This window comes from Bactrocera neohumeralis, chromosome 2, assembly GCF_024586455.1.
Source record: "Bactrocera neohumeralis isolate Rockhampton chromosome 2, APGP_CSIRO_Bneo_wtdbg2-racon-allhic-juicebox.fasta_v2, whole genome shotgun sequence".
Taxonomy (NCBI): domain Eukaryota; kingdom Metazoa; phylum Arthropoda; class Insecta; order Diptera; family Tephritidae; genus Bactrocera; species Bactrocera neohumeralis.
Window position 1 is genome coordinate 33,259,762 of NC_065919.1, and position 22,199 is coordinate 33,281,960.

The following is a 22,199-nucleotide window of genomic DNA, read 5'->3' on the forward strand; positions in this document are numbered from 1 at the left end:
AAGCTATATGCTATAGTAATCCGTTCTAAACAAGTGTTTTAGAGATTACATTGTTGCCTTAGAAAATAACATATAGCAAGTTTCGTGAATATATCTTGTCAAATGTGAAAGTTGTCCATACAAGAACTTGATTCCGATCGTTCAATTTGTATGGCAGCTATATGCTATAATTAACCGATCTGAACAATTTCTTCGGAGATTACATTGTTGCCTTAAAAAATAACATATACCAAATTTCGTGAATATATCTTGTCAAATGTGAAAGTTGTCCATACAAGAACTTGATTCCGATCGTTCAGTTTGTATGGCAGCTATATGCTATAGTTAACCGATCTAAACAATTTCTTCGGAGATTACATTGTTGCCTTAGAAATTAACATATACCAAATTTCGTGAATATATCTTGTCAAATGTGAAAGTTTTCCATACAAGCATTTGATTACGATCGTTCAGTTTGTGTGGCAGCTATATGTTATAGTGGCCCGATATCGGCCGTTCCGACAAATGAGCAGCTCCTTGAAGAGAAAATGACGTTTGCAAAATTTTAAAAAAATATCTTAAAAACTGAGAGACTAGTTCGTATATATATACAGACAGACGGACAGACGGACATGGCTAAATCGACTCAGCTCGACATACTGATCTTTTATATATACTTTATTGGGTCTCCGACGATTCCTTCTGGGTCCTTCTTTTTACAACGAATTCAGAAATACACAAGAAAATCGCGAACACACCCATTATAATGTCGTTGTAAAATTTGCCGAACAGCTGATTTTTGTGCCACAACAAATAAACAAAAGTGAGAAATATGCCGCGAAAAAGCGAAAAAACTAAAATATTAGATTTTATTGTTGATAATTGTGAAAATCAAATTGCTGATGTGAACGGTAGGTAACTTAAATACTTATAAATAAATAGCTTTTTAATTATATTATTTTTAATTTATCCTTATTGTTCTCTTTTTCTATGGCTAATTTTTCTTTTTCCAGCTCAAACATCTTCTCGTGTCTTTCTTTTTCCAAAACAAACTTCTCCTTTTCTATACTTATCCGTTTTTCCTCCCTTTCAATGTAGTCTCTGTGTTTCTCCTTTTCTAATTCTAAGCGTTGCATTTGTAGCTCATTTCTTTCCGATTGTAGTGCAAATAATTTGCTAATTGCTGTTTTCGGTGCCGATTTCCTCATCTTTTCAGCGAATTCTACTGCCTTGTTGTCATTTATATTTTGAGCTCGTTTAGAAGAAACTGGTGTTGCAATTTCGATAGGTATCATTCGGCAACGTATAAAATACATTATCATGTTCGCTTTCAGTCGTTGTCGCAATTTCGTCAACGAACATACTACCACTGTCATATTCGCTCTGCTGAATAATTTCACATTCACCATGATTAGTTGTACCATCTTCGGACTGGAACACGTACTGTGTCGAGTCTGCCGATTTGCTCTTAAAAAATATGCTCTGCAATCGCTTATAATGGGGACGCATCTTGCTCAGTTTTTCTAAAAGCATAAAATAAATTACTAATAAAATATAAATTTCGAAATTCATTATACTTACGATCAATACTTTCGATACCTTGTTCCTCTAACAGGCCGGTGCCTGTCCCATTTCTAAACTGCTCTGCTTTGTTGTATGCGTTGCGGATGTTGCGTACTTTCCACCGAACTAAATTCCAATCTGCTGATATTCCTGTTTCTAATAGTAATTTTTTTGTAAAAAATTTGTGCAGAAGGCATCTGTAGTATAAAAAGATATACAAGCGTCCATACAAATAAATATAAACAAACAAAATAGGAATAGCTGCAAATTACTTCAAATGACGGATGCTCCTGCAAATAGTTAAGAACTTGTCCCACTTCTTCTTCTGTCCATTTCTTATTAGGTTTTTCCCGCCGCCTTATTTTATCCTTTTTTAACTTCTGTAAAATAGACTTTTTATTAAAATATTTAAAAAAAAGCTTAGCAATAAAAACTTACAGCGTCCATCATTTCAGCCATCTTTTTAAATGTGATCAGCTGTGAGAAATGTACGAAACAAAAACCACAATTACAATAGGGTCGCACTATTGTATTTTCTTACACTGTTGTATTTGAATGGTATGTATATTTTGTTGTTGGATTTTTACTAAAAAAACCACAGAAACCACGAATACAAAAATACAATGGCAAATACAACAGATCCCGAATACCCCTAATGTGTTTGTGCAATCTGTTACCTCCGTCTTGCAGGGTAAAGTTCGTATAAGCAACGTGCACGTACATACTACATATATGATGATTATTTGCAAATATAATATATTCGGACCTAAAATTTTAAGTGTATAGATCACATTTATCTATTAACTAATCTACACTATTCTCGCTACTATTGGAGATTTATAAAACATAAGTTTTGACATTCAAGAAATCACGTCGTTTAATATTTATTAAAAGAAATAAATGTTATAAAATTCGTCTTGTTTTAAATATTTTATATTTAATGGAAATATGGAAGCATTTTTTATTCGGAGGATTTTAATTTATTTGCATTGCTTTTAAATCGTTTGTTGGTTTTCTTTTTTTTTCTCCTTGTAGTGTCTAACAGCCCTGACAGACGACAGCGCTAATATGCATTAGCGAGCTTAATAGCGGGATTCTGTAACCAGTCTCTAGTCTCTATTTGAGACATTTTGAGGCAAAGTCTCAATTTGAGACTAGTTACTATTCACTAAACAGTCTCTAGCGTTAGTCTCAAAATATTGAGATCTGGTAGTTAGCAGGTCACAAAACTAAAAAGAACTCTTGTCTGCCATTTTGAATATACTGAATAGAGATCATCATAGATATTAATCGATTGTCGTTTCTTTATATTTTGTAAGCAACTCAAACACGAAAAGGTTAAAAATAAATCAATTTTACATAAATTTCGTAAATATTATGAAACAAAGTCAACATATATTTTTATTTTCATTGATAATTATGTTTTTGACTATGTTATAGAAAATTTAATATTTGTTATCGACATATTTATTTTCATTCAAGTGTAAAAACATCTCTGAATAATGAAATGTAATAGATTTTGTGACTGTCACTTACAGAATAGCAATATCATCTCAAGTCTCAAAAATTTTCTCTAACTTAAAATCTCAAATTTAGAGACTTGATACTGTCTCAAGTTACAGAATCGCACGGTAAGTTACATTTATTTACTCATTTGACCCATGTGAATGCAAGTTTGTAATGCACAAGAATTTCGTGCATTTGGCTGAATTTAGGAGGCAACATTGGTTAAAAATGACAGATTTTTGATATTGTTTGACAGATGTCGCTTGAAATCTGCCGCCTTGTTTGTGTTTACAGCTTCAGAGGTAAACAGTTTTTATATTGCTAATTAAATTATGTGCAAGTATATTAACAAAAACAAATTTTAATATTTTTAGATGACAGAAAATAAACAACGCACAGTTTGCTATCCATTTTTCCAATATTCTTCACTTTTTCGCACACTTTTATTTCACTTTTTTTTAATAAATAAACAAATTTCACTATCAGCTGTCAAATGCACAAGTCTGCCGCCTGTCACCATAAAATTGAAATGCGCATTAGCGTTGCTTAAGGCGCATTAATTTTGCTCGTCTGTCAGGGCTATAAATGAGCTGTGATAATGCGATAAATTTCCATATTGACAAATAGATGGCATTAAATCGAAGTCGCATATGGAAATTTCGAATAGATTAGTTTCAAATCTCTTCAGGGAATAACAAGTGTTATTTTTGGATGTCTAAATCTTTTTAAATCTAGTACTTTAGTGGGATAATCTACTCAACAGCCTAAATCTCGTGATTAAGTGACAGAATAAGGTATAAAATAAAAACCAGTTAGGAAGTCTTAAGTTCGTGTGTAATCTTACATTTTATATTCCCGCAATTTGCAATGCTCAAAAACATTCAAACTGTATGTTAAAACATGTTGCGTAAGAATTTAACATTCACTATATAACGAAATCGTAGATTGATTACATAATATTTGTCATCTTATTTACTTATATTATAGGTCATAGAATCACTTCATGTTGCCGATATACATATGCATTCAAAAGTCCAACCAAATTTCGAAAATCTTTATATTAGGTATGTGGAGGCTATTGTAAGTATTGATCCTATTTTTCCCAGTTTTGACACATTATTCTCAGGACCCACATATTCTTACCAAAAGATCAAAAATGTTTAATTGTTATATATGGGAATTAGTGAATTTCGGCACTTTTTGTAATTTTCAACAAAACAGAATTTTTCTATCACCCACAGATATTCAGTAACCTGCGGCTTTAGATTTTACAATACTAGTATGATCAAATTGAAAGATGACTTTATTTATACTTCGCGTGTTTTTCGAATCAGTAACTTTTTTTTTCTCTAAGTTGGTAGTCCTGTTGGTGACATCTATGCTAAATTTCACCTCAAAATATTGATTAATATTTGAGGCTCTAAAAGGGAATTCTTCGACTTTCATTATGTCTGAATTTATTGAACAAAAAAGTGTGACAATACACAATCTCATACTGCATTGGTTATTCGTGATTATTTCGCCACATTTTCAATTAATATCGTGCCGCAACCACCGCATTCGCCTCATTTAACTTCGCGTAACTTCAGGCTTATCAGCAAATTCACATGACCACACCGAGCAGTGGCCAGTACGTCAGGCATTCACTCTGCGACAAAAAATCGTTACCAATGAACCTCTAGTTGATTCCAAAAAGGTATTACTACCACCTTTGCATATTAAATTGGGTTTAATGAAGAATTTTGTAAAGGCAATGGACGGAAATGGAAGAGGGCTCTGTATCTCAAACAAAAATTTCCAAGAGTCAGTGAAGCAAAATAGGAGAACTAATGAAAGATGAAACATTTGAGGAAATGCTCAAAGAAACTGAAATACGAGCCTGGAGTGCCTTTAAAAGCATTGTTAAAAATTTTCTTGAAAATGTGAAAGTTGACAATTATTACAAAGATCTTGTGACTGAACTACTTACTGCCTATAAAAAAATGGGATGTAACATGTCCCTTAAAATTCACTTTCTGGACTCCCTTCTGGATTTTTCCCCGAAAATTTAGGGAACGTAAGTGACGAACATTTCTGCTATGGAGAAACGGTACCAAGGCAAGTGGAGTGCCGGTTTTTCTTTACTCCATATTCGCTAAAACTCGCACCTTTGATACAAATCACATTGTTAAAATAAAGAAAATGCATATAAAATACGTACAGTGGACCAATAAAGTTTACATACACCTAGTTCTATTAAATAACGACACGTTTATTTGTTATAAAATGAATAAATTTTGTGGTTTTTTTCTATCCATTTTATGTATACTTAGCATATCAAAATATTCTTTTTTTACACAAATAAGAAAAAATTAATGCTAAAGCTTTAAGCTTTTAATAAGCATATGTATCTGAACATTTTAAGAAAATAATTTAAATTTGAAATGTGCTTAAATCGGCTGTTAATAGCAGCCACTTCTATTTACAACAGCATAACGACCCAAAACGCACGTCTTATCTTCTACGTGAATGATTGTTATGGAAATAAAAATAACTCCAATAATCCCGCAACCACTAGACTTTTTGGAAACCGTATTCGAAAACAACGAATTTCTTCAAAATAAGGTCAAAAAACGGATTATGGGCTTAGTGGATCAAAATATCCAAAAATGATACCAGAACTCGAGTAGGGAGCATACGTCGACGTCTAGGGACAATAATAGCAAGGAAATGTAGGCCAAAAACCGCTAAAACTATTGTAATTACTTTTGAATTATGTAAATAATCATTGGTGCATGTAAACTTTTTTGATATGAATTTGGCTCATTTTCAGCTTTAGCATTAATTTTTTTTATTTGATCCAAACATCGAATTTCTTCAAAATAAGGCCAAAAACTGGATCATCGATTAAGTGGGTCAAAATAACCGGAAATAATACTAGAAATCGAGTGGGGAGAAATCTAGGGTCAAAAATTGCAACAAAATGTTGGCCAAAAACCGCTAAAACTGTTGTAATTACTTTTGATTTATATAAATAATGATTGGTATACGTAACCTTTTTTGATATGAGTTAGGCACATTTTCAGCTTTAGCATTAATTTTTTTTATTTGTGTATTTTGAAATGGATAGAAAAAAACCACAAAATTTATTCATTTTATAACAAATAAACGTGTCGTAATTTAATAAAACTAGGTTATGTAAACTTTATTGGTCCACTGTATACAAGTATAAGTCTATTTAGGTACGTTGAATGCATATGTATGTATGCACAATGAATGACATTTTTATGAAAATGAGCCAGAGAACTTTGAAATGTTAAAAGTTCTCTGGATGAGCAACTACCGATAGATGGCTATTCAGTACATTAGAAACGGAATGAGAACTGAAAAGAGAAATGTCTTCTAAGTTTGTGTATGTGTAAAAGAAATTCTCCATGATCTTTATAAAAGGAAAATTAATGCTTTATTACGAACAGTTCCAAAATGAAGTTAGTTCTTTGGACATTTATATTTAGTTGTAAGCCGAAATTTATAATTTTATGCACCCAAAACTTTATTTTAATTTTATATAATTTCAGTTTACACATTATGGGTAAGGACTGCCAGTACTGAAGGAAAAACCGTTGCCGCAAATAAAGAAACTGGCAGATATATAGGAGTGCCGTCTTCACAAGTTCAACTTGTCCCGATAACATATTCGGGTCATTCCGGTCCCTGTCATTGTCTACCTGGACCACCAGGGCCACCTGGGCCACCAGGACCAACCGGTTATAACGGACATGATGGTAAACCTGGAATACCCGGTTTCCCGTGTAAGAAAGGACCTCAAGGTCTCAAAGGCGATAAGGGAGATTCCGGTCCAATAGGGCACAGTGGACGTCATGGCTACGTGGGACTGCCAGGACCAATCGGACCACCGGATCACACAGACTATAACTATCACCATAGAGAATATGGTCTACATCATCATCATGATCGCGGTCCTTCACAGCCATATATAATACCCCTGCCCCCATCCGACATCTATCACCAGCCTTACCCATACCCATATCCTCCATCATATTCAAACTATCGTAGATGGCCATATTGGAATACAACTAGATATAACATTGATATCGATAACACAAATGACAACGATATTATAAATGATATTGATATTAATATTTATCGACCAACTAACACAGATCGATACTTTACTGAAGACTTGAAATCAAACAAAAATGAAGACGGTTCTACAGATTTAAGAGAAAATACAAACAATTCTTTTGAGGAAGATGGTATAGAAGAATGGAAGAGTGTCGAAGATATATATGATTCTGAAGATAGCAACAACGAGGATAAATACCTTATGGGGCGATCGAAGCACAGCCAAATCCCAGCAGAATTAAATTGTAAGCATATAATACGATTAATTAAACAACCAAAATAAAAAAATGTTATTATTTTGGTAAAACTTTGATTTACGAAAAATTTAAAGAGATTTAATTTAAAATAATAGAATAATAACAATTTAAAACAAGTAAGTAAGGGATACGTTCGAGTGTAACCGAACATTTTATATTCTCGCAATCACATAAGATCGAAACTGGAGAAATATTTTCATGTTGACAAAAATTTAGATTAAAAAATGTTGTGAAAGAATTCAATATTCATTATTTCACGAAATGGGTTACAATCAAAATTGGTATTTTATTAAGAATATTACACGTTATAGACTCACTGATTTTTTTGTTATATTTTACTTCGCGACAGCTAAAATTGTATTAAAATTATCTTCAAATGAGATACATATGTATAGTATGTACATATAGTATACATATGTGATATTAACTCAAACGAAGACGATAAATTTAATATATTGAGATGATGTAAAAAAGGTCAAGCAGATGACCGAAATTTAATGTAATACGGATATGAAGCTTACTTATATCAAGGTCTACACAAACACCATTCATTTGCAACTCTAAACTATCAATATAATTTTATTATTCTTCAAATGCAATAACTACATATAAACTGCATTAAACTTTGACATTGCTCAGATATACTTGAGAACATATTTTGAAGCAATTTTATACATACATATCTAAATAACTCACACACTGACCGACATATTTGTATATATGCATGTACATAATATTTGTTATACGTAAATATGGGAGCAGTGGCGTAGCTACAACTTCGGGCTCCCGGGGCCAAGGATGTTCTGCCGCCCCCCTTTATCTACCTATCATGAGGTGGTTCGAACAAAAGTGAATTTTTAGAAAATATCTTCGATATTAAGTATATACAATTTAGAAACTAGAAGCCACGCAAATTCTGAAGTTCCAAAATTCTCACAATACGGTTTTTGAGGAAATTGATAGTAAATTTACAAGACATCTTATTAAAAGACATAGAAAAAACCCATTTTCGCCCTATATCTTGTACACTTTTGACACAATTTGCAGGAAGTTTTGCCCGAATTGGAGTTTTTAAATACCATTTTTGAAAATTTGGAGAAATAAAAGTATTTGTTACATTCAAAGCATAGGGTAACTGTGTGAGTGACACGTCGCTAGACAAAGCTAGAAAAGAGCGTCTTTAAGTTCTATCACTATTTTTAAGAAAGATATAAGCCAAAAGATATAAGACAAACTCAAAGACTGAAGAGTATTCGAGTAAAAATTAATATTTTTCATTGTTATTCAGATTATTACATTGTGAGTGTACAACTCTTTATCTTTTATAATAAATTTTGTAAAAAAAATTTATTGAAGTATTTTTCTGAATAATAAAAAACAGCGAAGATCGTTTTGCCGCCCCCAAGACATTGCGCCCGGGACGACGGCCCCCTCCCTAGCTACGCAACTGTATGGGAGATAAGATAATTCACAGACCAATTTCACATATGTTCGGCAATAAACTATAGTATTATAGTATAGTATCAGCTATTATATGCTAAGTGGGAGCCTATTGAACCGATTTTACCAAGTTTTGTGATTACCACAAATTACAAAAGTAAAAAATTGTTTTGATCGTGGGTGTTACTTAACATGGGAAAGGACGATTACAAATTAAAAAGTTTTGCTTTTTAAGCAATTAAAGCGATTTCATGTACGACAATAGTACAAAATGCCTTCGAGAAGTTATGTATAAAGACACGCTGAGTCGTTTTGCTATAATTGCGAATTTATTAAAATGAGAGAGAAAGAAAACATATGATTCAAGTACAAATTGAAATAAATATTTGAGTGTCATATCAAGCTTACTATCTGCTATACTTTAAATCTCTCCGTCTGTCCATGCAAGCTGTAACCTGAGTAAAAATTCAGATATCTTAATGTAACTTGGTATACGAGTTCCTTGGAAAAAACGAGGCGAGTTCGCAAATGGGCGTTATCGGACCGCAGCCATACCCACAGAAAGCCACTAAGCGAAAACCTTCTAATAGTTGAGCCATAATCTAAGAACTAAATTAAAATATAAAACTTTAATTTGGCACAGGGGATTGCAGTAACAAGGGCTGTGGGTTAAACATTTCCAAAAAGCGGGCGTGACTCCGCCTCCTATATAGGTTGCATATATGTACATGCAAGGTGGCGCAAGGCAAGGTTCATTGTTACGAAATCGATGTTAAGTGCTGCTCGAATACTCTTGATGCTCTGATGGGTCATTTGTTACGGCTTATCAGAGCTGTGTCATCCGTGAAAGTGGATGTTAATACTGTTGGAATGTCTGCTATATACTACTGTGATCAAATTGAAAGATGAATTTTGTCCATTTCATCTCCTTCAAAGTAATCCCCTCCCTCTGCAATACATTTATGCCAACGAATTTTACAGTCATCATAGCACTTGGAAAAATCCTCCGTCGTGATGGCCATCAGAGCCTTCTTTGATTCAGCCTTTATATCCTCAATTGAGTCAAAACGGTGTCCTCGGAGTGGTCATGTGAATTTGATGAATAGCCAGAATTTACACGAAGGTAAATCAGGCGAATGCAGTGTTTGCGGCACGATACGTATATTAGTTGAAAATGTGGCGAAATGATCACGAATAACCAATTCAGTATGAGATTGTGTATTACGCACTTCTTTGTTTTCGAAGAACTCACTTTAGAGCCTCTCAAACCGAGGCGTATCTCAAATACTAATCAATATTTTGACGTGAAATTTAGCATAAATGTCACTAACAGTATTACCAATATTCTTAATCTAAATTAATCTTTCAACGTGATCACAGTAATACATACGTATAAGTATTATATACAGAGTAGGGCCTAGCACGCTATCTTGAGGTACACCAGCCCTTATTGCTCGTTCTTCTGATATGAAGTCTGCTACTTTAACTGTAAATTTCCTGTTTCTTAAATATGGCTCCAAAGTTTTATGGAAGTTGTAAGGTAAAACTTTTTTGATTTTCCATAAAAGTTCTCCATGCCAGACCTTATCGAACGCCTGGCAAGGTTTGGCAACTTAATTAGCCTTTTCGGAGTAATATTATCGTGCCCAATTAACATTCAACTGCCTTAGAGGCATGTTGGAGTCTGCTGGTGACTTAAAGTACTTTTGGGCTTTCCAAAGGAAGTTTTGCTTGATAGAATTCTTTATATAATTTTTGGTGTTGTGTTTTTCCTCGCAGATTTCTGTTAAAGGGGAGTGACTTTTCCCTTTACAGTGTACAAATTAAGAAGTTGTTAATATAACGGCTAGGGGCTTTTTAGTTAGAAAGACATTATTCGTGCAAAGTTTTATCGCGATACAGCCAGTACTGCTTGGTTTGTATACTGAAAAGCGAAAGGATGAGATGGATATTTAAGTTGGGGTTTCCCACTGTAATATAGGAATCTAATAATACAATGTCTTATTAAGATAATTGCATGTCATGATGCCAAAAGTGGATGAAATTTGTTGTTTTTATATACAAAAATAGACCATGTAACTTCAGCAAACCCACAGACAACTATGTAAATAAAATACTTGGAACATCAGATTTAGATTCAAATAGACATTTATTTATTAACTGTTCACGTCTGCACACGCTCGCCTCCTACGAAAGACTTAAAACTAACGACAGATGCCGATCGCGGCATACCAGGCAATTACACACACATATGCATATATACACATATATGTTTATTCTCTCCAGTTTTCATCATTGGAGACTTTTGCCTATTCCTTCTTACATTATATATTTACAGTGGTTATGTTCAACACACCTCCTCAAAAGTTTCAATGAAAAAAAAATTTAAATGTTATTCAAAAGTTACAATATTTCTTATACGACGAGCATGTGCTTTCTGGGGAGATACAATTATTCATGGTCCAGCATTTGCTGCAAGGATTAGGAAAACCCAGTAAAACCTAATCAGACCATTCAAAATTAGTAATACTAATAATTATACATAATAATATAAATTCATATACTAAGTTTAACATATTTTATATTCAAAAGCAAAATTAAGTTCATTAAAGTTCAAAAATCTTAAGTTAAATTAATTTTAACATATTATATCTTCAAAAAAAAATTAAATTCATTAAAGTTTTTAAAGATCCAAAGCTAAATTCATTTTAATATATTTTATATTCAAAAATTTATGAATTGTTCAGAATATCCATGTTGTGAAAATTAAGTTTATTCATTAAGTCCCAGTTGCTGCCGTAGTTGAATGAATCTGGCTGTAGGTAATGATTTTGTCAGGACATCAGCCAACTGCATTTCTGTAGGGATATACTCAAGAGATATAAGATTACATTCGATTTGTTCTCTAGTAAAGTGATATTTTATATCTATATGCTTTGTTCGTTTATGGCAAGTTGGATTATTGGCTATGCTTATGCATCCTTGGTTGTCTTCATAGATATTTATTGGCTTATCCAATTTAAGTTTAATTTCAGAGATTAACGACTTCAACCATAATGCCTCTCTCACACTTTCAAATAATGCCATATATTCTGCTTCTGTCGAAGAAGCTGCTACTGATCTTTGTTTCATTGTACACCAACTAATCAAACAACTATCAAACATTTTAAATAGAAAGCCAGTTGTACTTTTTCTATCTGTTTCACTTCCTGCCCAATCAGAATCTGCATATCCAATAATAATATTTTCGTAATTAAGATTTCTCTTAAAAGTTAATTTTAAATCAACCGTACCCTTTAGGTACCTCAGAACTCTTTTTAGGCATTGCCATAGTTCCTTATTATTATTGTTTGTATAGCGACTCAGTATGCTTATTGATGCACTTAAGTCTGGACGTGTACATAACATTATGTACATTAAGCAACCAATCACGTTCCGACATGGTGCATCCATCAATTCATCTGATGCTAAATTTTCATAGTTTATTTTGCTGGGAAGTGGTGTACTGACAGGTTTACAATCTTGCATATTAAATTTACTTAACACATTATTTATATAAGCTGATTGACTCATATACATTTGATCTTCTGTTCTCTCTATTTTTATTCCTATAAAATATCGAATATCTAACAAGTCAATCATTTTGAATTTACTCATTAAATATGATTTAAATTTAGACATTGTAACAATATTTTCAGTAACTATTATAACATCATCAACATATAATAATACATAGATATTTTTAGAAATATCTTTTTTGTCTTTTATGTAAATACAACGATCGACTCCTGTATTTACAAATCCTACTTCTTTTAAAGAATCCTCAAACATTTGAAACCAGCACCTAGCTGCTTGTTTAAGACCATAAATAGCTTTATTTAATTTACAGACTGTATTATCATTATGTACTAACCCTTCAGGAACTCTCATATAAATTTCTTCTTTTAAAACTCCATTTAAAAATGCTGTTTTTACATCCATATGATGCATTTTTAAACCATATTGGTTTGAAAGCGCTAGCATTAAGCGAAAACTAGATATTCGTGCAACAGGTGCAAATGTTTCATCATAATCTGTTAAGTATTCTTGGGTAAAGCCTCGTGCTACAAGTCTAGCTTTGTACCTAACTAAATTACCACATTCATCTTGTTTTATTGTAAATACCCACTTGCAATCAACAATATTTTTGTTATCGGGTTTTGTTACTAATGACCAAGTATTATTTTCAGAATGTGATTGCAATTCATCTTGAATTGCTTTTTCCCAATAAACTCGATCACTTCGATGTTTTACTTTTTCATAACTAGTTGGAATACTATTGAAACATGTGTGAGCATTCATTAGACATTTTTCTAATAATCTATATGACAATTTAGGTTTATCTTTTAATCTTTCACTTCTTCTGATTACGTCAGAATGTTGCGAGTTATCTCCAGTATTTATAACTGGATCGGCATTATCTAGATTTATGGAATTTTCACTAGGCTGCTCATCTGTATTTAAAATATCAGATTTATCAATATTTCCTTCCATTCCCAATGGAATAACTGACTCTTCATTCTTTGCATTCTCATACAAAGTTTCAACTGTTTGCTCTTTATCCGCATTTTCCAACACAGAGCCTTCAACTTGATCATTACTTTCAAGTTCCATGACAGAGTCCTCAAGCTGTTCAGGACAGCTATCTGCAGTCCTAGAATTTAAAACATTCGTTTCATCCACCACAACATCTCTAGCTGTCATAAACTTTCTTGATTCCACATTCCACAATTTGAGACCATTTAGTTCATATCCAACAAGTATACACTTAATTGACTTCTCATCAAATTTTCGCTTTCTCACTTTATTGTGAACATATACTGTTGAACCAAATATCTTAAGGTATTTCAAAATTGGCTTTTTGTCATGCCACATCTCATATGGTGTTTTCTTTACACTATGCAATGATCTACTTGGACTTCTATTTATCAAGAATGTCGCTGTTAAAACAGCTTCACCCCAAAATTGTTTACTCATATTAGCTCCATTAATCATTGCCCGAGCCTTTTCAGTTATCGTTCTGATCATACGCTCAGCTACACCATTTAATTGTGGAGCGTGGGGAATCGTTAAATGATATTAAATGATAGCTAATGCCTTTTTCTATACAGAACTCTCGCATTTCATTAGAAAGATATTCCCCACCATTGTCAATATATAGGTTTACTACTTTCACATTAAAGTGAGCTTCACTTTTTGCAACAAAATCTTTAAACATAGAAAATACATCGGACTTGTATGTTATTAAATAAGTCACACAATAATGTGTATACTGATCTAGAAAAATTACATAATAATTCTTATTATCAATTGAAGAAGGTGTTATCGGACCACAAACATCCGAATGCACTACAAATAAAGGTCGTTTTATATTTTCTTTATCTTTAATATTTTCAAACTTAAGTCTCGATTGCTTTCCATTAATACAAGCCTCACATAGTTCAGTATTTAACTCTATTTTCTTTATCAAATGATTATCACTAAATAAATCATTACGTTTAATTTCCATAAATTTGCCAAGACTAATATGCCCCAACCTTCTATGCCATAAACGATACTCAGCCTTGTTTTTAATTGTTGATAGATATATTTTATGATTTAATTGAAATTTAATAACCGAAACGTTATACTCACTGTTTCCATCGAAAACCAATTGGCCATTCTTTGTGACTCTGACACCTCCTGGATTAAACTCAATGGTCATGCCAGCTTCTTGCATTTTCTTCACTGATAAGAGATTGTGCGGCACCTCCTTGCTGTATAGCACATCTTTCAAAGCAATTTCATTACCACAGCATTTCAGATGAACCATGCCTTTCGCTGTAGCTTTAATGCATATACCATTCTTCGCCGTAGCAATCTCCACAGGTGTTGTCAAGTCATGGTAATCAGCAAACAATGCAGCATCTTTGATGAGGTGATCAGAAGCGCCTGAATCAATTATAAACAAAATGTCGCTCTCTTCTGGCAAACTACTCATACTCCTCATCATAAAAGCAAATCCCTGATTTGGTTGAGTATTTGCTAATTGAGCCTGTTTCTGCTTTTCTTTATTTTGATTATCTAAACTTTTCTTAAAAATAAAACAATCCTTTTTATAGTGGCCTGCCTTGCCACAATGAAAACATTTAGAATCTTGCTTAAAATTCTTTTTAAATGGCTGTTTCTTATTTTTAAATTTTGGCTTTATTTTAATCTCTTTATTTTCTTTTAAACTAACAGCCTGCAATACCTTACCACTCGTGTCCTTACTGACTGTTTTTAATTTAATTTCGTGATCGAGGAGACGGGTTTTAACGAATGCTAACGTTAAATTACTCTCTGATAAGGTTTCGATCGCTGTTATTACTCCATCAAAACTGGATGGAAGAGTTAAAAGTAAATGGGATACCTGGTCCATCTCATCCATTTTAGCACCTGCCGCAATTAAGTTTGTCACTAGCTCGTCAAATACATTAAAATGATTTAATAAATTTGTGTCGCCTTTTAACTTCAATGCCAGCAGTTGCTTCCTGATTGATAATTGTGAAGCTAAGCTTCTGCGCTCATATATAGCATCTAAATTTGCAAATATTTGTTTAGCGCTATTTTCGGAGTTTGCAAAAATTAGAAAAGAATCACTAAGATATTCTATAATTATATTTTTCGCACTGCGCTCCTTCTTTTGCCACTGATCAGTTATTTTTTCTGGCACCTTCTCAACTACCTCTAATAATTCACTTTCTTCTAACAAAGACTTAACACGAAATTTCCAAGTTGAATACTTATCTCCGTCGAATGGTTTTATGTTTCGTTTTGGTTTTTCCATTTCGATCAGCAAAGAATAACGGCGTAGCAAAGAATAACGGCGTAGCAAAACCACAAAACGTCTGGATGTATATCACTGTGTATACACACAAACAAGCAAACCAAGTACAGTTCAAGCTACGTTCCAAGAAATGCCCGCTGTGTGTAAAATGCAATACGCAATACGCAATATTGTGAAACTCAAACGTTTATGTTTTTATGTGTGTCTGCAAGTATGCAAATTATAAATCACAATATTTATCTATTCACTGCAACTCTTTGCACAGCCACTTCACTAGTCCACACTTGCACTTATTTTATTAATATTACCAAAGAACAAATTAAATAACCGCCACATGTGTCTGGGCCCATAACCTGTTGTTTTTATATACAAAAATAGACCATGTAACTTCAGCAAACCCACAGACAACTATGTAAATAAAATACTTGGAACATCAGATTTAGATTCAAATAGACATTTATTTATTAACTGTTCACGTCTGCACACGCTCGCCTCCTACGAAAGACTTAAAACTAACGACAGATGCCGATCGCGGCATACCAGGCAATTACACACACATATGCATATATACACATATATGTTTATTCTCTCCAGTTTTCATCATTGGAGACTTTTGCCTATTCCTTCTTACATTATATATTTACAGTGGTTATGTTCAACAAAATTAACTCCAGATATCTCAATTAGTAGGTTACCGAATATTATTGGAATTCCTTAACGGTTTCCTCGAATAATGAATATGGAATTTTTGCGCTACATTTTCTAACATTATAATTAACTAACTATTTGTGTTCATTTAAATTAATTGTTAAGAAAATAGTTGGTTCTTACATCCAGTATCAGAAAAATATTAATATTAAATTGTAGATAAGCGCAATTAAAAAGAGACTACGAGCTTGTCATGAAAATCAAGATACTTTTCCCAAATAGATTCATATTTGATATAATTATTCATTCTACTTTTTAACTACATAGAAAAAAGTTAAGTTAATAAAATGCATTGCCTCTTGTAAACAGTCATCTACTCGTATGATAGCTGAACTCGTTTTATATTTTTTCAACACATGGACTATCTTCAAATTTATTTATTTATTTTATTTATTTATAATAATTCATATAACAAAAAGAGTTTTATTATATAAATACATAAACGCAGCACTGGCTACGAGGCCTTCAGCCGTCTTGTAATTATATCTAGGTGAAAAATTCTATTTGCTAAGGGTTAGTAAAGATGTAAGTTGCTTAAATATATTTTAACAAATCGTTGGTTTTTAAGAATCTATATACAATCATCACGTTTTTTTCTGAAGGTTCACTTAGTAGTTTTATGAGATCAATGTTGCCAGAGTTGTGGGCTGTTGGGTGAAGCATCGGACAGAGTGTGAGTAAGTGTTTGATAGAAGCGGTGTCATCGCAAAGGGGGCAAATGGATGGGCTTTCACCCGATAGTAAGTGGGCGTGTGTTATGATAGTGTGTCCAATCCTTAATCGAGTATATGTCTTCATTGCGCTAGTTGGAACTGTTGACGAGTAGATTATACGATTTCTGGCTGGGTTTATGACCGCGTAGTGATGTTTAAATGTTTTCCATTCGCTTGCGTTTTTTTGATGCCTTTTGTGCTTAATAAGATTAGAAATGTCTTGTTTGGTTGAGACGTAGTATGTTAAGGCAGGAGCTCTGGCTACATTTTTCGCAGCGAGGTCTGCAAAGTGGTTGCCTGTAATACCAGCATGGCCAGGGATCCACATTACTTGGATTTTCTGAGGGGCACCAATAACCGCGTCCCTGATAACTTCTATTATGGGATTGCGATTGGAAGGAGACGTTATTGCAGACATACACGATTTGCTGTCTGTACAGATGAGGAACTTTCCTTTCGTTTTTTTTGCGTAATTAACTGCATGAAGGATAGCAGATCCTTCAGCGGTAAATACAGAGCTCGTTGAGGGAAGAAGCCAATTGCAAATAATTTCTCCTGTGGCAGTGACAACTGCTAACGAAGTGGAATCGATGGACTTGGAGCCATCCGTAAACAATAACTTCCAGCCATTATTTGTGTAATTAGATTCCAGTTCAGCAAAGGTTTGTTGGAAGACTTCGTTTGGTGTGTTTTGCTTGGACAAAAACATAAGCTTATTCTGTAGTATTTTATCATTGATCAGACAGGGAGGATGTCGAGTGGTGAATTTGCGTGTTGCGTTACGTAAAATATTATTTTCTTCAGCGAAACTTAAGCATCTCGAAATAGCCGATTGTATTCTTGGAATTTTTCTTTTTTTCGTGACATAGGTGATAGTTGTATTTAGTAATGGGTTGGTGTTCTCAGCCGTTTTCGCAAGAATTTGAAGCGAAGAATCTATAATTTTATTTTGAATAGTTGGTAAACCAGATTCAGCCATTATCGTTTTTATTGGCGAGGTTGGAAAGACCCGGAGACTTCGCCGTATTGCGCAATGGTATGGTGCATTTAAAAGGTTGATACTGCTTTTGGAGCAATTGCCGTAGATGGGGAGTCCATAATCTATTTTTGAAGTTAGCAAAGCTCTGACAACATTGACTAGTGTGTTCGGATGAATAAATGAATGCTTAGACGAGAGATATTTAACAATATTTAATCGTGACATTAACGAGTTTCTGACATATTTACAGTGAGCATTAAAATTATAATTAGAGTCAAAAATTAATCCTAGTATTTACAGCTGTGTTTTACATTCGATGTTAGTTTGGTTGTGGGTTAGTGAAATACCGTTGCAATTTTGCTTCCTACATACATGAAGGATATGTGTTTTGTCTAAGGAAAGTGAAGCACCAGACTCCAGTGACCAAGTCTCAATTCTGGCGAGTATATTAGTAAATAAGGATTGAGCTAAATTAACGTCAGAGACTTTTGTGTAGATTAGGACATCGTCAGCATAGATCTGGTGCTCAACTCCTATGTAATTTTTTATCATCCTACTAATATAATCGAAAGCAATGATAAAAAGGAGGGCTGAAAGAGGTGAGCTTTGCGGCGTACCATTAGAAAGCGGGAGTGTTGAAGAAAGAAAACCATTTACGTTGACTTTGAGTTTTCTGTTTGTGAGAAAGTTAGTAATAAAACGTATCATATTCTGGCCTATTTTCCATTTTCTAAGTTGTCGGATAATAATATGGGCTCCAATTTTGTCGAAAGCTCTGTGAAAGTCCAGAGATAGTACGGACACGTGGTTTTTGCTGGACAAAGCGATAGTAATGAAGTAGTCTAGTTGGATTAAAGCATCTAACGTGCCTTGACCTTTTTTGTAGGCGACTTGATTCGGTGATATGAACTTGTTTCGCTGAGCATACCACATCAAGCGGTTAGCCACGATCTTTTCCAAAATTTTTGCCCATACATGGAAGGAGGGAAATCGGCCTATAGTTAGCAAGTTCATCGGAGGATTTGTGTGGTTTAAGTATTGGTATAACACAGGACGTTTTCCAAAATTGGGGGTAGACACCAGTATTGAAAATTTTGTTATAAAGCTTTACCACTCGGAGCTTGAGACTTTTTGGCATATGTCTGATAATTGGATAAGAAATTTTATCTTGCCCCGGGGACTTACCCTTAACGGTAGATGCAACGAACTCGAATTCAGACAGTGAAATGCTGGTTTCTATTTGTTTAGCAGAAAAAGAAAAAGGAGAGACAGAGTAGGAAGTGTCGGACAGTGTGGTGGTTTTAGAGGTTTGAAACTGTGTGCTGAATGAAATATCTGAGCTTGTTTCAGAATAGTGGTTTGCAAATAACTCGGAAATATCGGATGGATTGGTTACCAAACCTGTTGGCCCCTTTACGCATTGAATGGTTAGATTTCTAGGCACTCCAGAAAGTTTTTTTTTAAAGCGTTCCATATTAACTTAGGACAAGACGAAGGATTTATTTTGCTTGTGAAATCCTGAAAACATTTACGCTTGGCCTGTTTCGCGGAACGACGGAAAAGAGCATTGGCTTTCCTGAAAGATATTATGTTAAAAAAAAAAATATATTGCACGAGATAAACTCTAAACTTTGGAATTACATTCCCATTAATTCACACTAATCAGTTAAATGTTATTGAAGTAGATATTAATTTATTATTCTTATGCATATAGAGCGTGAAGGGAACTATGTTACTTATACATACATACATATATAAAGTAACTGAAAAGTAGTTGTGACCATAGAAATGTATTCACTTAACTGTGTATCGCCCTGAATTCGCACCTCTTTTTTTAACTTAATTCTTAGGTCAAAAGAAAGATATTCTTAAAGTACGAAATTCAACAAAGTTCCCGTATCTTTCGAACACCAATAATTCATACATACATACATATGTGTACAAATATAACAAAAAAGTAATAATGCCATTCTATAATATTTAGCGGTATTTGCACAATTAATGCGACTTTTCTGTCAATGAATGAGTAAGTTTAAGAATGATTGACAGAAAATCAAAAAAAAAAACCTTTATATAACGAACAGATGCAGAGCGTAAACTACATATGTCGTTTATCAGCCATCGCACTATGAGGTCACACCTAAGCACAAATCCGATTCCTGGTAAGCGGGAATAAATATTATATTTATATTTATTTATTATCTAGATTTTTAAATAAGTGAAATACTCTTAGCATATTTATTAGGTTTGTGGATTGTCGGCACTCTGGGCAGAACTTACAATGTAGAACAAGGATCTGGAAGACATATTAGTTTACCATATAAGCAGGACCAAATTGTTTCTATACCGTCATTATATCCTTACCAATCAAGCCATTGCCATTGTCCTCCGGGACCACCAGGCCCACCTGGACCGCCAGGATCACCTGGTTATCCCGGTCATAAAGGGAATAATGGTAAACCGGGAATACCCGGACATCCTGGTAAGAAAGGACACCCAGGCCCAAAAGGCGACAAGGGAGATCCTGGGCCAAGAGGACACAAAGGACGGGATGGGTATTTTGGTCTTCCAGGGAGTCTTGGACCAATTGGCCCTCCCGGTCTATCTAGCTATAGCCATCATCCCTATCCTCATCACTATGATCACGGTGCTCCAGCTCCAATTATAATACCCGTACCTGGTCCACCGGCATATCCTTACCCACCACCATTTAACCGTTGGCCAGACTGGAACGCAACCAATTATCCTAATATCGACATAAACAATAATAATAGAAATAATGTAACAAATGATGTGGACATTAGGATTTACCGACAGACCCCCAGTACACGTGGCTTTAATGATTTGATACAACTAAATGGAGAAGATTCAGAAGATATGAGGGAAGACCCTAATGACTCCGTAGAAAATATGCAGATATACCGAACGCAAAAACCCGCAACCAATATAAGTATCAATGATGCAGACTATGAAGAGAATATTTCTTCTGAACGGTCAATAAAAGGCCACACCGAATCAAATTCTCGACAATCTTACAAACTTATTGCTTTCTCAAAATAAATTGGCAATTATAAAAGAAAGAAAAAACTTGAAATAATAAAATGCTTAGTATCTATTATTTCTGACACAATAAATACATTCAGTTCTAATTACGAATTCAGATAACTCAACTTTTGTTTATTTTAGAACGCAAACATATCAATAACAAATTTGAGAACACGCTTTATGAAATTGAACGCTTTTGAAGATAATACATTACGGTGCTTAAAATGTATAAAAAATACTTTTATTACATAACAATCAAACATACAAATACATACACATACATATGTACATATAATTCGTTAGCTAAACATTAGAAATCATTGTATTATGAAAGAAAAGAGATAGGTTTTGTTTTCTGCCCTTGCTCCATCAAATGTTTTCATTGGAAATATTTGCATATCTTAAGTCATGCCCATGTTCATACAGATGATACATTGTTGTGGCTTCTGACTTTTAAAGTGAAATTAAAAGAAGAAATTTAGCGGTGTCATCTTTGGGAAGCTATTGTTCACATACATATTAAAAAAACAATATACCTTGTGCTCATATAATTAAGTCATTCAGTAGTTTTTTACAACATGTAAAAAAACAAGGTATATTTCTTTATGCAACATTCCCAATACTGCGCGAGCAAAAAGTTCCGTTATTCTAAGAACGCCAACATCACATTCAAGTATTTTCGTTTGGGAGAGTTTTAATCAGTTTTCCATTTTGAACAATTATGTAATAACTTATTAATTTATTGAGAAATACCAATCCAAAAAACCAAACCAAAAAGTATCGCGAATTTTTTGTTTTTTCAAAAATTATTTATTTATTCATGAATATCTATTTTGTCCCCTTCAAAGTAATCCCCATGAGATATTATACACTTGTGGCAACGGTTTTTCCAATCTTCGAAGCACTTCAAAAAATCATTTTGTTTTTTTCTTCAGCTCCTCCTTCGATGCCGTCTTTATTTCGTCAGGAGAAGAGTAACGTCGTCCTTTCATGGGCCTCTTCAGTTTAGGGAACAAGAAAAAGTCACAGGGGAACAG

At 33.7% G+C, this 22,199-nt stretch overlaps 1 protein-coding gene across 2 annotated transcripts; it reads left to right on the forward strand.

Annotated features, from left to right (window-relative positions):
• Nucleotides 1–804: 804 nt before the first annotated feature.
• On the forward strand, nucleotides 805–21,282 carry LOC126763737 (collagen alpha-2(IV) chain). 2 transcript variants are annotated; one of them, XM_050481487.1, is made up of 3 exons: nucleotides 805–890; nucleotides 6,606–7,418; nucleotides 20,351–21,282. In XM_050481487.1, the coding sequence occupies exons 1-3, from the start codon at nucleotides 812–814 to the stop codon at nucleotides 21,175–21,177; spliced, it is 1,719 nt and encodes a 572-aa protein (XP_050337444.1). In that variant the 5' UTR covers nucleotides 805–811; the 3' UTR covers nucleotides 21,178–21,282. The 2 variants fall into 2 exon arrangements, with proteins under 2 accessions (XP_050337444.1, XP_050337454.1); XM_050481497.1 differs by lacking the exon at nucleotides 805–890 and adding an exon at nucleotides 6,335–6,544.
• The last annotated feature ends 917 nt before the right edge of the window (nucleotides 21,283–22,199 follow it).

Coding starts and splice junctions, on each gene's coding strand:
- LOC126763737 (XM_050481487.1), top strand. CDS start 812: ATGCCGCGAAAAAGCGAAAAAACTAAAATATTAGATTTTATTGTTGAT. Junction 891..6,605: donor TCAAATTGCTGATGTGAACG/GTAGGTAACTTA, acceptor ATATAATTTCAG/TTTACACATTATGGGTAAGG. Junction 7,419..20,350: donor AATCCCAGCAGAATTAAATT/GTAAGCATATAA, acceptor AAATACTCTTAG/CATATTTATTAGGTTTGTGG.